Source organism: Vanacampus margaritifer, chromosome 4 (genome assembly GCF_051991255.1).
Source record: "Vanacampus margaritifer isolate UIUO_Vmar chromosome 4, RoL_Vmar_1.0, whole genome shotgun sequence".
NCBI classification, from domain to species: Eukaryota; Metazoa; Chordata; class Actinopteri; order Syngnathiformes; family Syngnathidae; genus Vanacampus; species Vanacampus margaritifer.
In genome coordinates, this window is record NC_135435.1 from 11734705 (window position 1) to 11750249 (window position 15545).

General features: G+C 39.5%; 4 protein-coding genes across 5 annotated transcripts; 1 reads left to right on the plus strand and 3 right to left on the minus strand.

Moving 5' to 3' along the window:
* Nucleotides 1-1076: 1076 nt before the first annotated feature.
* On the minus strand, nucleotides 1077-4006 carry LOC144050794 (uncharacterized). The gene is made up of 2 exons (XM_077564385.1): nucleotides 3685-4006; nucleotides 1077-2164 (listed from the first exon to the last, which is right to left on the minus strand). The coding sequence occupies exons 1-2, from the start codon at nucleotides 3902-3904 to the stop codon at nucleotides 1215-1217; spliced, it is 1170 nt and encodes a 389-aa protein (XP_077420511.1). The 5' UTR covers nucleotides 3905-4006; the 3' UTR covers nucleotides 1077-1214.
* A 480-nt stretch (nucleotides 4007-4486) lies between these two features.
* On the minus strand, nucleotides 4487-9954 carry LOC144050792 (uncharacterized). Of its 2 annotated transcripts, XM_077564383.1 has the most exons (3): nucleotides 9530-9954; nucleotides 8896-9201; nucleotides 4487-6226 (listed from the first exon to the last, which is right to left on the minus strand). In XM_077564383.1, the coding sequence occupies exons 1-3, from the start codon at nucleotides 9630-9632 to the stop codon at nucleotides 4899-4901; spliced, it is 1737 nt and encodes a 578-aa protein (XP_077420509.1). In that variant the 5' UTR covers nucleotides 9633-9954; the 3' UTR covers nucleotides 4487-4898. The 2 variants fall into 2 exon arrangements, with proteins under 2 accessions (XP_077420509.1, XP_077420508.1); XM_077564382.1 differs by lacking the exons at nucleotides 8896-9201; nucleotides 9530-9954 and adding an exon at nucleotides 6939-8279.
* A 586-nt stretch (nucleotides 9955-10540) lies between these two features.
* Nucleotides 10541-12546, minus strand: LOC144050796 (uncharacterized). The gene is made up of 2 exons (XM_077564387.1): nucleotides 12221-12546; nucleotides 10541-12102 (listed from the first exon to the last, which is right to left on the minus strand). Exons 1-2 carry the CDS (start codon nucleotides 12282-12284, stop codon nucleotides 10964-10966), a joined length of 1203 nt encoding a protein of 400 aa, XP_077420513.1. The 5' UTR covers nucleotides 12285-12546; the 3' UTR covers nucleotides 10541-10963.
* Nucleotides 12547-12852: 306 nt separating this feature from the next.
* LOC144050799 (uncharacterized) lies at nucleotides 12853-15348 on the plus strand. The gene is made up of 2 exons (XM_077564391.1): nucleotides 12853-13285; nucleotides 13712-15348. The coding sequence occupies exons 1-2, from the start codon at nucleotides 13099-13101 to the stop codon at nucleotides 14590-14592; spliced, it is 1068 nt and encodes a 355-aa protein (XP_077420517.1). The 5' UTR covers nucleotides 12853-13098; the 3' UTR covers nucleotides 14593-15348.
* The last annotated feature ends 197 nt before the right edge of the window (nucleotides 15349-15545 follow it).

Genomic DNA, 15545 nt, shown 5'->3' on the forward strand with positions numbered 1-15545 from the left:
TTCGTTCGACAAAGTTCCTCCTCGTTATCTGCTATCGTTCTTTCCACAACTAAATATTTCTTCAACTACCGCACTTAGTCGCGCATTAAGCAACGCTCTCAGCATTTCTATTTTATACATGTTGTTTCACACGATTATCAAAACACTTCACACTTGGCAACGTATTGGTGTCCCTTTTTTAGCTAGTAGCTAACTGGAGAAGCGGGGAAGAGTTTTTCCAGATGCAAAAATCTACATTTTATCAGCTGTGTGATTATGACAGAAATACTAACAGAATATAAAAACAACAACAAGAACAAGAAGGTACAACAAAATAAAGGCCGTTGTGACGGCTAAACACTAACTAACTTTGCGTTCCTTTAGGTTTACTTCCGGCAAACAAGACAGCACACTCTAGTGTTTTACTGCCTCTCTCAGGTGAGGAGGTGTCATTACACTATCTAGTTTCTGACGTAGTTGTCTCACAGTGAGACTATCCTGGGCTCTTTCAGTTTGCAGAGTGTAATCACACATTAAACTTTTGATTCAGCACCCCAAATTATTTTTAGTAATTCCTTATTTTACTTGGTGTAACATGATTTATGAAGACAGTTGCATGATGTGCTTTTCTTTGTCCAGGACGCCACAGCCCATAATCCTCACATTTCCCATCTCAATTTGTATCCACCAGCAGTATTTCACTCAACTGGATCAGACCACAGTCTTCAAGAAACTTGTCCATATGTAGTCCTCTTTCCAACTTAAACATTATTACTTCCCACACTATCTAGTATGCCACACCTTTTTTCTTCTCTGAGACATTTTGCATTTTCCACACAATTTAAAAGTCCCCAGGAAATGTTGTATGGCGGGGTTTTCTCTTTTTGTAAATTGCACTCATGCAACATAATTTGACTGGGAAACGTTTCAAGCCTCTGTATACATATATATATATCTTTTACCTTATAAAGCACTATTTAATTGCCTTTTGTATGTACTGTATTGTGCAATACGATTTTTTTTTTTACCTTTCCTTCTAATTGATGTCCTAACGGCCCACAATAACCTGAATGATACAAAAGACAGTGAAGACGAAGACTGGAAAATACATTTTATTGTACAAATTTCAAATGTTTGATGCATATCCACAGGTAACACACACAATGACAGGATCAAACATTTTGTGCAGTATTGCTAAAAAAAAATTAAAAAATACAAAATTAAGTCATTCTCGCTCAGCTAAATTTCTTCTTAGCACACTTGTGTTGGTTCAGCTTGTCCTTACGAGAAAATCTTTGATCACACACACTGCAACTGAACAATTTCTCACCCGTGTGCGTTCTCATGTGTCGAATCATTGAGGAGCGATCGGAAAAACTTTTCCTGCAGCTTGAGCAGGAAAATGGTTTCTCTCCAGTATGCGTTCTCATGTGAGTAATTAAGCTACTCTTTTGATTTACTCTGCGACCGCACACCGAGCAAACAAAAGGTTTCTCCCCTGTGTGTATTAACATGTGTTTTACCATATTCGATCTCACCGTGAATCGTTGACCACATACTGAGCACGCGAATGGTCTCTCACCAGTGTGTGTTCTCATATGTGCTGTCAAAGTTCCTCTGTGATCAAATTCTTTTGAACACACTGAGCAAGAAAATGGCTTCTCTCCAGTATGAATTCTCATGTGTCCTTTTAAATCTGCCTGGTTAGGAAATGTGGTGTCACACTCAGGACATTTCAAGTCATTGTTATCAGTGTGAGTTCTCAAGTGACATTTTAAAGATGGCTTGAAGCCAAAGGATTTGTCATACTGACGACAAGTCAAAACTTGGTTATCAATGTGAGATGTGGTACCATTGTTAGAGTGTTCATCACATGTGGCAGACATGTTGTCACCATATGAGACTGGAGGTAAATAGATGTTTGCATGGGATCCTCCACAGTGGTCTCCATCAGCTTCTGTTTTCATGTAATGGCTTGAGCTGCTGCTTGGCTGCTCCAGCCCTCTGTTGTTCTCATTCTCACCTTTGGCTTCATCTTCACTTTGCAAAGGGACATATGTAAACGCCATCTTGGTGATATCATCCTCCTTCTCTTCCTTTTTAATGTTGGGAGGCATTTGCTCTTGCTGCTCCACCCTAGAAATCCACTCTTGCTGCTCAGAATGACAATTTTCTTCACTGATGTCTGTGTGACACAAGAAGACAAATGCAGTTTGGAAAAGCCATTCAAGTTTGTTTGATTGTGCTTTGTAGTTTAACGACAGTTAAACAAATGTACCATTACGTCATTAGTGGGAAATGTATAAAATAAAAGAAGGAACTTGGATTTTCCTAAAATTTTCACACCGTAAGCTGAGATAATTGTGCCATCTGGAAACAACACAAACTTCAGTAATTGGAACATACTGTACAAGTATAATAAATCATTACAGGGTGAATAATATTGGTCTCAGCACTGAACCCTAGGGGACACCACAAACAATGCCCAAACATTTCGAGATACAGACGGTCCCCTACTTACGTACGAACATTCGAGTTACGAACAACGGTACATACGAACATGTCTGCGCGCATGTCAAAAAATGTTCGGAAAGAGATGCTGTAAGTTAGATTTTTTATTGCGCACCCTTTTCCAAGTACTGTAGTGCTTCTTTCCGCCGCTAATACCGACGCTTGGCGCTGTGAGAGCTCACCCAGCATTGGAGGCTCAGCAACGTGTCGAGGAGGAGGAAGAAGAAGAAACGCCTGTCGCTCATAGATAAAGCCATCGCACTCTTCGAGAAGCAAGACCCAAATATTGAACGTTGCACAAAGGTTGCAAATCAATTGAATGATGCCATACAGTGCTACCGCATCATTTATGATGAAAAAAGAAGAAAACTGTGCAATCGTAGTTAGATCGCTTCTTTCGGCCAGTTTCTAGTAAATCCTCCAAGGAAGATACTCATCAACCCTCATCTTCTTCTCTGCGACCCTCAACTTCTTCCTACATTGAAGTTACGGAGGAGGAAGTAACTTTTGAAGCCCATTCCAGCGACGACGAAGAACCTCTCATGATATAAAATCCTCCTCTTCCTCCTCCTCCTCCTCCATCAAATCCTTAAGCATCGAGTACATCTTCCAAAAGTAAGTTAAACTTCATTTTATTTATCTTATTACGTACATGTACATGCTGTGTGTGTCTCTCGCTCTCTCTCTCTAACATACGTAGTACAGTACTGTACGTATTCTCTTTAAACATAAATTATAATACAAAATATAGCACTGAAGCAACTTACGAACAAATTCACTTTACGAACGATCGCTCGGAACGTAACTCGTTCGTAAGTTGGGGAGCGTCTGTACTAGGGTGACCATATTCCCTTGAAATTGTAGTACCAGTCGCAGTTACACAGTGTATGTCACCTCCTATTAGTGACGCAATGCCAACCGGACATTTTCATAAATTTATAAAAAACCCGGACGCCCGAACAGGACGTAAGAAAATGGTCTGACGTTAGATCACCCAGCTTCACAAATTTTGTTCAAGAACTTCTGAGCCAATCGAAGGCTACAACCCTAATGCTAGTGTTCAAGTTTACTGAGCAATTATTGTTTATGCTTTTGAATGTTTGCCTTGCTGTTAATATTGAACTAGGCTCAACAGAAATTCCCACCACAGGAAGAATCGTGTTTAATGTTAAAGTATAAGGTTAATAAACGAACCTGTTACGTGTAACACGTTTTGCTTCTTGACAACAGCGTCCAATTGTTGACGTTGTCGCTGGTTCTCCTCTTTTGTTCGACAAAGTTCCTCCTCGTACTCTGCTATCGTCCTTGCAAAAACTCCAACTACTTCTTCGACAGCCGCACTTAGTCGCCGATTCAGCAACGCTCTCAGCATTTCTACTTTACACATTTTCAAACTATTATCCCAACACGTCATAAACTTGAGCTTTGCTTCCCCACGTCTTATCGTCTTTGTTTGCAGCAAAGCTAACAGGAAAAAGGACTCAAGATGGCGCCGTGATGGACAGCAGAGAAAGCGCATGCTCCACCTGCGGCATATCGTGGTGGCGGGTTGATGACGTTACGACGCAGCGGCCATCTTGAACCGGGAGTCCTCTGCTATCCTTGGTCGTAGTTTGCAATAGTAATTCGTTGAATTTACCGATTTTTATATGTTTTAGTTTGTTACAAACGCGAAAATTGTAGTCACAAGATCTTCATATAGGCAACATTGTTCCAAAGGAGATTCTTACCCGGATCTCCAAAATGTGAGCCAGACGTATGCCCTCTTTGTGCATACACTCTTAAACGTAGATTTTTGTACGTAATGCCTAGTATTACTGTATTGTGGTTAACCTACAGTCATGCTCAAAACATATGTCTGTTATTTTTTTGTATGGCACAATTCATTGCCTTAACACTGTCATATGTACTCCCAAAAAATTGAATATTACCTCTATATTTATTTTTTATTTTTTTAAGTATGACTGTATGTTAGCAAAATAAACATGAGGATTGGTCTTTTTTATCATTTTATTATATTCTATGCATAGAAGAGCAGAAGTTGGACATAGCAGCTTGCAGGATGCAAAACACAAAGTATTCTCAGCAGAACAGCAATTGCAGATCCGTGATCGTGACAGAATCTGTTTGCAGTTACAAAAGACATTTACGAGAATGGCCTTGACTGAAGTGCCACCTAATATGTCACAAATTCTAAAGACAAAAACAGTACATTATTTTCTGATCACATGCAGGAGTCTGATACAGTGTTGTGTTGCTATCATACTCAAGTGACACTAATGCTACAAACTTTTTGTGCAAAGAGTAAGGTTGATTCTGGTCAATCAAACTATCATGTAATGTTCTGACATAGACATTATTATATGCTATTACTTTGAAGATGTTTCATTTAGGATCTAACATAATCCTCAGCTTCTTGTGCTGCTGTTCTTCTCACCAGCACACTTGTGTTTGTTCATCTGATACTTGTAAGAAAACCTTTGATTACACACACTGCAACCAAACACTTTCTCACCAGTGTGTATTCGCGTGTGTTGAACCAATGATGAACGATCAGCGAAACTCGTGTTGCACACTGAACAGGCATAAGGTTTCTCTCCAGTGTGCGTCCTTGTGTGTGTTCTTAAATGTGCCCTCTGGGCAAATCTTTTGTTACAAACTGAGCAAGAAAACGGTTTCTCCCCAGTGTGTGTTCTCATGTGTAGAACCAATGTGGAACGATCTCCAAAACCCAAGTTGCAGACTGAGCAGGCAAAAGGTTTTTCTCCAGTATGTGTTCTTGAGTGTGTGTTTAACTGTCCCTTCTGAGTGAATCTTTTACCACACACTGAACAGGAAAAAGGTTTCTCCCCAGTGTGTGTTCTAATGTGTTGAACCAATGATGAACGGTCAACAAAACTTAAATCGCAGACTGTGCAGACAAAAGATTTTTCGCCAGTGTGTATTTTTGTGTGCGTTATCAAATTCCCCTTTATAGAGAAACTTTTACCACACACTGAGCAGGAAAAAGGTTTCTCTCCTGTATGTGTTCTGGTGTGTGTTACCAAATGTTCCTTCTGAGTAAATCCTTTACCACAGACGGAACAACAAAAAGGTTTTTCCCCAGAGTGCGTTCTTGTGTGTCTTGTCAACGCGCCTCTTTGAGAAAATGTTTGACCACAAACTGAGCAGGAAAAGGGCTTTTCCCCAGTGTGTTTTCTCATATGTTGAACAAAACGTGAATGGACACTAAAATGTGTGCTGCAGACTGAACAAGCAAAAGGTTTCCCTTTAACATGTTTGTCATCATCCGTGTCAGAAGTGTGTGACGTTATGTCGTCACTCTCTGATAGTGGAGCTAATACGCTGTCTGCTTGTCCACAGTGGTCTCCACCACTTTCTGTTGTCATGTATTGACTTGAACTGCTGCTTAGAGGCTTCTCCCCTCTGTTGTCCTCACTTTCACTGGGATGAAGCATTGACCACTCATCTTGGTCTTCTTCATCTTCACCCTTTACAATGACACAAGTCCATGGAAAGTTGGTAATATCATCCTCCTCTTCTTCCTCTTTAATGTTGAGGGGCACGTCATCATCGTGTTCAATATGAAGTTTTTCTGGCTCCTGTTCATCTTTTACGTAAGGGTAGTCTAGCTGTTCCTCTTCCTCTTTAACATTTGGGGGCTCTGGCTCATACTGTTCCACCCTGAAGTTCCATTCCTGCTGCTCAGGATGAAGATATTCTTCGCTGTTGTCTCCTGGAGACAAGAAAAACAAATTTTATGGCTGTACCCTTAAAAAAAAAGAAAAGAAAGAACAGTGTGGTAAAGAGCCTACATGTGACATTTGTGATGATGATGGTGATGATGCGTGTGTAAAACAATGACCATCTGATTGCACATCAAAGCATAGGAGTTGCATATATATTTATTAAAAACATAAATAAATAAAAAACACCAGAAATTTGTCTCCGGTAGTATGCGCTACACTAGTTTTGCAGTAACAAGCAACTATGACAAATAAAGAAGTGACACATATGTACAAAGTATTTACGTAATGTATGAGTATTAGTACTGAAGTACAGGCTAATGACAGCTGTGCAAACAATGAGGAGAGCCATCAAGCAAAAATAAAGTGACCAGTAGTGCGGTAACTATAATATAATGACAGTTGTGCATATGATGTAGAGAACCGTTGAACCATTTCAAGACCAGTAATGGAGTAATTATAATATCCAATGATGCAGAAAGTCCTTGAACACTTTTAAGTGCCTCGTGGTGTGGAGTCTTGTTACTGTACTAATGTTATATGAACGAGAACCCTCAGAGCTGCCAATGCTATTCTGGTGGGCATCGTACCAGGCACAAAATACCTGATGTTTACCTTTCCAACAGAGGATTATATTACGAAAATTAACTTACTACTATCAAACCTACTGTACAGTAGTTATGAACAAGAGAGTGAACTAACCTTCTCTGGGTAACAGAACTTGATGCTTCTTGAATGCAGCGTCCAGTCGTTGACGTTCGTTTCCCTCTTTTGTTCGAGAAAGGTCCTCGTCGTAATCTTCATTCACACTTTTTGTACACATTTTCACACTTTACACTCACACTTCATGTTTACTTCGCGATAACAAACGCGTCTCTTTGTTAGCAACTAACGAGCTAAGCTAGCACCGAACCGAGACGAGTTTATCCGGACACATGCTAAACGCTGTCATGCTAACTTTGCTTTTCTTTGCATTTACTTCCGGCAAGCAAGACGCAATTGTTACCTTTCAGTACATTACTGCCGCCACAAGTGTGGAGGAGTCATTACACGTTATAGCTTCTGACACAAAAAACAAGTCATACGTTACTGTACTTATATTTTTTTAGGTCGAGGTTTCATTCCTACAAATCTGCCACTTCATAAACTCGCGAATTTACGACTTTATAAAGTGGCAAATTTGCGAGTTCTTTTCTCGGAATTTGGCCCCGCCCTTTAAAAAAAGGTTTGAACATTAACGCTGCACTTAATTAACTATAGCAAAATAAGAAACTGTACTGAATTACCGATATTATTTAAATTTATTGAATAGAAAAGCAAAACTAAAAAAAACTAATAAATGCTTGAGATGGAGAATTTCTAAATTATTAAATGCAAATGTATTGCATTTAAAAATACAATAAAAGCACTGTGCTACATTTTTAAGCATTTTAACATTATGCAATTTCAACCTTTAAGTGATTCTTTCAAGTATCACCAGAGGGTTAAGGTACCACACTTTAAGGATCACTACATTAGCTAATCCAGTATTTTATCAAGTTATCAAAACTGGTATTGTATATAAATAACAGTAAAATTCATTTACATTTTTAAGTCTGTACTTTTCTACATTTAATTATTATCACTATTAATAAAAGCAGTTCAGACATCACCCTTCCCAGAGTATATTGTGTAGTTCTGCCTGAAGTCCAATGTGAGTTCTTTGCTACCTTTGCGCCTCTGTGTTCTTTAAAGTCTATTTTGTGTTTCCGTTGTTGGAGCCACACGTACAGTCTTTAAGTTTTATTTATTTATTATTAAATACTGGATATGTTTGATTATGTTGAATTCAAACTGTTCATTTGACAACAACCATTGACTGTATAGGAAATCTTAAACATGAATGAATAGCATCCATAGGTCCTTTGAAAGGCACTATAGAGTAATATAACAACATAGTTAGTAACATTTGAATACTGTACACCCTAAATCCAGCATTGCAGCTCATTTGCAATTGAACATCAACAGCGTTTGCGCCAAGTTAAAGTAAGCATTTCTTCAGTTTATTTAAAGTCATCCATCTTAATTCACTGCTGCTCTTCTTTGCCAACACACTTGTGCTTGTTCACCTGATACTTGTAAGAGAATCTTTGACCACACACACAGCAATTGAACACTTTCTCCCCAGTGTGTGTTCTTGCGTGTCTAGCCAGCGCTGCAGGATGACCAAAACTTTTGGCACACACTGAGCAGGTAAAGGGTTTCTCACCAGTGTGGGTTCTCATATGTTGGACCAATGTTGAACGAACATTAAAACGGGTATTGCAGAACGAGCAGAAAAATGCTTTTTCCCCAGTGTGTGTTCTCGTGTGTGTTCTCATAGTTGCCTTCTGAGAGAATCTTTTACCGCAGATAGAACATGAAAAGGGTTTCTCACCCGTGTGTGTTCTCATGTGTTTGGTCAAAGTGGAATAATCACCAAAGCATTTGTGGCACACCGAGCAGGAAAAGGGTTTTTCTCCAGTGTGTGTTCTCGTGTGCGTTATCATCGATGTCTTCTGAGAGAATCTTTTCCCACAAACTGAGCACATGAAAGGTTTTTCTCCCGTGTGAATCATCATGTGTCTTCTCAGATTTGCATTGTTGCTAAACGTTTTGTCACACTGAAGACATGCCAAACCTTTGTTGTCACCTTTAGAGTGTTCGTCATTTTCTGTGTCAGGAGAGTGTGATGTGTTGTCACCATCTGATAGTGGAGCAAAGTGGCTGTCTGCTTCTCCACAGTGATCTCCATCACCTTCATCTTCACTCTTCACAACGACACAGTTAAAAGAGAGCCGAGTGAGATCAGCCTCCTCCAGCTCTTGAAATTGCTCTCCCTCCTGACCGATGCTGTGCTCGTCTTCTTCCTCCTTAATGCATGCTGAATCAGGCTCTTCCTGCTCTGTCCTAGGGCTCCACTCCTGCTGCTCTTCTTCACTGACATCTGCAAGAAACAAGACATGTGCATGTGGTTTGGAAAAGTAACTTTGCTGAGTCAAGTTACGATATTATGATTTTGAAGCATAGTGAGGGTAGAAAGCAATATTTTTTTAAAAGGTAATTTGATCAGTTTACACAGGAAAAGAAACCTTTACAATTTTATTGCAATTACTTTGCGAGACAACAAACTAAAAACATTTGTTCTTGTAAATAAGTGAGAAAAATCCCATGCCATTTGTTGACACGTTGTAACTATCGGGGACAATCTTCCCTGTAAGGAATCCCTAGACCCAAAAGTGATGAAAATCTGAGAGATGATCAGATGAACAAACCTGATCTTTCATCTTGATGCTTGAAAACAGCGTCCAGTAGTTCATGTTGTCGCTCGTTTTCCTCTTTTGATCGGCAATTTTCCTCTTCGTAATCAGCTATCATTCTTTACAAACTGTCATCCGATAATCAATCAATCCCAAAAATTAAGACACACACTGGATCGCCGAGGTACCGTATGAGGCTAACTTCCGCGTCTCTTTGTTAGCAGCTAGCGGGCTAAAATAGCAGGTGAAGCGTCACCGTGCGCCGACAAGAAGAGTGGGCTACGTAATCGGTTACACGACCTAAATATAAATAGATGACAAAGCAAACGGCACAATATTAATGCCAATATTAGGGGCATAATTGCACAGTCTCGCTTCCTGCAGTTCTGACCTACATTCAATTTCCTGCAGAGAAGACACAGCTGGCCCATGCTGGTGCGTTACTGACTCCTTTGGTGAGGACGCGTCATTACACTATGGTAGCGGCAATTTACAGTACTGTATACTAAAATTGTGTTTGTGCATTTGGTACAGGGGCCTTCAGTGGGGATCCGACTTCCACCTCTCTCTGGTCCGGTCGAAAAACCTCAATACTAAACAAAAACGCAGTATCACACTGTGTTTTGTGCACCAGCTGGGGCATTTTCACAATAAAAACTTTTATTTGTATTTTTATTAATAACATTCGCCTTCTGGGGCAAATTTGAAATCTGATTGGTTAAAGAATGATCGTAAAGATTTCTGGGCCAGCACCAGCGCTGCTGAGTCTGAAAGCTTTAGGCAGATAATATTGAAATGGAAGAAAGAACACAAAGGCTAAAATCTGATTAGACAACAAAAAAAAAGAGAGAGGAAAATAAAAACTCGAACATCTGCATACCTTTAAGGGGTGCAGCAAAACAAAAAAAAAAGATAACACTTTCCATTCAAAACCATCTTATTTCTTTACAATGTTTTAATCTGTTTCATAATGGAATTCATATATTATTACAATGCAGTTAGTATTTTCATTATTAGGAATACTAGGAATGTATAATGACATTTTAATTCAATAAAATAGGAAAAAATATTTCCTTTGTGAATAAATGAGTTTATGAGCTCGGTCACAGAATGTATTAAACTTTTCTGTCAAGGTATTTCTGTATTAGTAAGGATGACAATCAATTTATTCAAATATTTAATAACACCTAAAAACTGATGTATTCTGCATAAAATGTCTGCCATTTCAAGCAGCCTATCAATATTTCCAGTCTTTACAGTGAAACTTTTCAAGCAGAAATGCAAAACTTCAGTCACATCGTGATTTCTTTATTTTAAATCAATGGTGGTGAATTATAAAATTTTAAGTCCAAATGCTTTTGAACATCAGGTTCATGATAGCAATTTTGGAATCACACTTTTCCAGCTAACCACAACTGCTTTAATTTTCTCGTCACATTTTCCTGGACTTCATGTGTTACTGCTCTTCTCTCCAGCACACTTGTGCTTTTTAATCTTATACTTATCATTAAATCTTTTATCACACGCACTGCAACCAAACGGTTTCTCGCCAGTGTGTGATCGTACATGCCTTTGTAAAGCTCCACTTTGTGAGAAACTTTGACCGCATATTGCACAGATGAACGGTTTCTCTCCAGTGTGCGTTCTCATGTGTTGAATCAACGTCTTGTGAATTGAAAAACTTCTGTTACAGACCGAGCAGGAAAAAGGTTTCTCCCCAGTGTGTGTTCTCATGTGCCTCGCCAATCCTGCAGGATGAGCAAAACTTTTGTCGCACACTGAGCAGGTGAAAGGTTTCTCACCTGTGTGTGTTCTCATGTGGTGAACCAACGTTGAACGAACATTAAAACTCATGTTGCAGATGGAGCAGAAAAATGATTTTTCTCCAGTATGTGTTCTTGCGTGCGTTTGCATCGCCACCTTTTGAGAGAATGTTTTGCTGCAGACTGAACATGAAAAGGGTTTCTCACCGGTGTGTGTTCTCATGTGTTTCACCAATGTAGAATAATCACTAAAACATTTGTCACACACGGAGCAGGAAAAAGGTTTTTCTCCAGTGTGTTTTCTTGTGTGTGTTATCATAGATCCCTTCTGAAAGAATCTTTTCCCACAAACTGAACACATAAATGGTTTTTCTCCCGTATGAATTATCATGTGTCTTCTGAGATTCCTCTTGTTGGTAAAAGTTTTGTCACACTGAGGACATGTCAAAAGTGTTTTGTCATTGTGACATGTCACATCACTTTTCGAGTGTTGATCATCATCAGTGACACAAGTGTGTGACGTTATGTCATCACAATCTAAGATTGGAACTAAGTTGTCGACTTGGGATCCTCTATCATCTTCTTCATCATCGTCATCATCATCAAACTTCACATGAACAACAGTGAATCGAAACTTGGCGATGTCGTCCTCTTCCACCCCTTGAAGCTGTTCTCCCTCTTGACTGATGACGTGTTCCTCCTCTTCCACTTTAATGCCTGTAGATTCTGGATCCTTCGCTTCCTCTTTGATGTAGGGGAGCTTGTACTCCTCCTGCTCCCTGGAACTCCACACCCGCTGCTCAGGATGAAGATCTTCACTGATGTCTGCAGGACACAAGATTACAAGCACCTATGGTTTAGAAAAAGTCCATCTTTACTCAGTCAAATCATGCTATTTTTATGGAAACAAAATTACGATTATGAGAGGAAAAAGTGAACTAACCTATGTGTTCTTCATCTTGCTTCTTGAAATCCTCATCATACTCTGCTGTCGTTGTCGCACACATTCCCCCCACCAACTATTTACATTCACACTTGATCTCCGTTTAACGACGTGTTGCAAACAAACACGTCTCCTTTTTCGCATCTATCGTGCAACGATAACTTAACAGGCACATCAGAACGGACTGACACGCAGTGAAAATACGTTTAATCGATTACGTGAGAGAAACATAAACAGATAACGAGTAAACAAATAATAACGGCGATATTAATAACATTGTCCTGTCGCATTATTTTCCTTGACTAGTTTTTCATTTCCGGTAGACAAGACACCGTTAGTACATTTAAGTGCATTACTGCCTCCTTTTGTGTGGATGTGTCATTTCACGCTAAATCTTGGTCCCGCATCTTCACAGTAAATGGAGGATGTTTCCGACTCTCTCACATCATAGTTTGGATGTACAGTAGAATGTTTCATGTTTTATTTTGTTTATTTACGTTTATAATTCATTCATTTTGTTCCGTGAAAATTAAAGCGTGTAATGATACGTTCACACCTGAGGGAGGCAGTAATGCGTCAATATGATCGAAGCACCGTTTTTTCCTGTGCCGGAAGTAAATAAAAATAAACGAAAACACATTATCAGCGGTTAGATAAGTCTTCGTCGTTGCGTTCTTTGCCGTACCTTTCGCTCTTTATGTAGGTAATATTTCGTTTGCATAACATATAAATTACAATTAGTTATTAATGTTTGGATAAACATTGCACATAGAAGCTCCTCAAGCTATCTTAGTCTGTTAGCTGCGAAGATAGCAACATAGCGCCAAGCAGCGCTCGAGTGTGAGTGTAAACTAAAGTGTTTTGATTATCGTGTGAAAATGTGTAAAGTCCAAATGTTGAGAGCGTTGCTGAATCAGCGACTAAGTGCGGCCGTTGAAGAAGTATTTGTAGTGTTTGAAAGAACCATAGCTGAGTACGAAGAGGAACTTTGTCGGACGAAGGAGGAGAACGAGCGACAACGTCAACTACTGGATGCTGTTTTCAAGAAGCCTCGACACGTACCAGGTTTGTTCATTTCTTCCTGTCACATGTTAACTTTAGTAACGTTTAGTAATAGTTTCTGTGTGTAGTTTTAGAAGTACCACGTTGCAGTTTGTGTGCATCCCCCTGAAAGACATTGTTTAAAAAATCTCCAAATAATAACGCTTACTTTAATCTGTTTATGTGTTACTTACACATAAAACAAATAAATACTGTATATTTAAACACCAACATGTTGAACCAAGCGAAGGCCTATCCTTTAAGGTCTATATTTTGAAAATAATGTATACACAATAGACCTACCTATGTACTATAAAAGTCTGCATTATAGTGGTGGCATAAACGATGAACCACGATATAGCGGGGGTTCACTCTACTCATTGTGGTGATGCCACAAAAACATGTTAATTGACTGAGCAAAGTTTGACTTTGTCTTTTTGTATCCTCCAGATGTCAGTGAAGAAGATCTTCATCTTGAGCAGCAGGAGCAGAGATCTGGGGTGGAGCAAGAAGAGCCAGAGCCGCCCTACATTAAAGTGGAAGAGGATGGAGAGCATCTTCAAGGGCTGGATTTCTCTGTGTATCGTGTCATTGTGAAGAGTGAAGATGACGAAGACAAAAGTCAGCGTGAGGAGAACAGAGGGTTAGAGGCTGCAAGCAGCAGCTCAAGTCGTCACATGACAACAAAAGGTGACGGAGGATCACAAACAGACAGCCGCTTAGCTCCGCTGTCAGATAGTGGCGACACAATGTCTGACACGGATGATGAACACTCTAAAGGGGATGTGACAGGACACACTGATGACAAACATGTGAAATGTACTCAGTGTGACAAAACGTTTGGAAACAAAAGGAATCTGAAACGACACATGAGATGTCACACGGGAGAGAAACCTTTCCTGTGCTCCGATTGCGGCAAAAGATTCTCTCGGAAGGATTATTTAATAACACACACAAGGAAACACACGGGAGAAAAACCTTTTTGCTGCTCAGTCTGTAACTCAAGTTTTACTTTTCAGTCGGCGTTATTTCAACACATGGAGACGCACTTTGGGGAGAAACCGCAATGTCCTCAATGTGACAAAACATTTGGCAACAAAAGAAACCTGATAAGACACATGAGGCGACACACGGGAGAAAAACCATGCATCTGCTCATTCTGTGGTGAAAGATTCTCCCTGAAGAGAAGTTTGATCAGACATATCAGAACACACATTGGGGAAAAAACCTTCTCCTGCTCCATCTGCAACACAAGTTTCTGCTATCAGTCCGGTTTGAGTAAGCACATGAAGAAACACACCGGCGAGAGTGTCGCGCTCAAGTGTGTGTGATTAGCAGCCCTTTCATTTAGAACAACACCAAATGTATAAACACCAAAGTAACAGATAAGGAAAGCAGTTTGAACATTTATTTATTCAATATTCTTGGGATTCAGTTGAAGTTCCATGTATAAGTACGTTCTTTGCCCTCACTAGTGGGACCAATTAGTGCTAGTAGAACAAGCCACGTTTTTCTCATATTGAGTGCCATTTTTGTGCACTAGTAGTACTACAATTACATGCTACTAGTGAGGTAAGCTACACTTGTTTACTAGCAGTACTAGTAGAATTTGATCATGTCACTAACTTGACACAGTCAACTAGTGCACGGTTTTGCTTCATTAGTAACATGTCCTTGTCCTTCTAGAGATGTCATACAGTAGTAGCAAAGTGTTACTAGTAAGACATATTTTACTAGTGCACCAAATTGTCTTGCTCTCTAGTACATACCTTAAATAGGATATCAAGAATAGCGATAAATGCTCCAATGATTTTCCACAGACAGCAACGGGTGTGTACATGACAAACAAACATTGATGCATGTGACTGTGTAAGCCAGAGGATGTGTATTTATATTGTATATGTGGACTTCTGCGATATGTTGTGATGTGTTAAACTCGTGTTATGTATAGTCCTGGAGATATACAGTATGCTTTTTTTTCTTGATGCATGTTTTCTCATTTTCATGCACTCATCAGTATATCTAAGCTTCCACCATCTGACGCCACAATAATGGCATAACATTGTTCAATAAAGATGTTAAATATGGTGCTCGGAACTTATTTTTTTTAGGCAATAGTATAGGGTTTGGTGAATATGCATATGAAACTGATGGGGTTTAGTACCTCCTACAAGGTTAAAAAGAACCGCTGTGGTGGGGACTTGAACACAGCCTAGCTCAAGTCACCTAATTTGACAATGGAAACGGATTGAGAGAAACATTTTTTAGAAAAGCCAGAGAACAC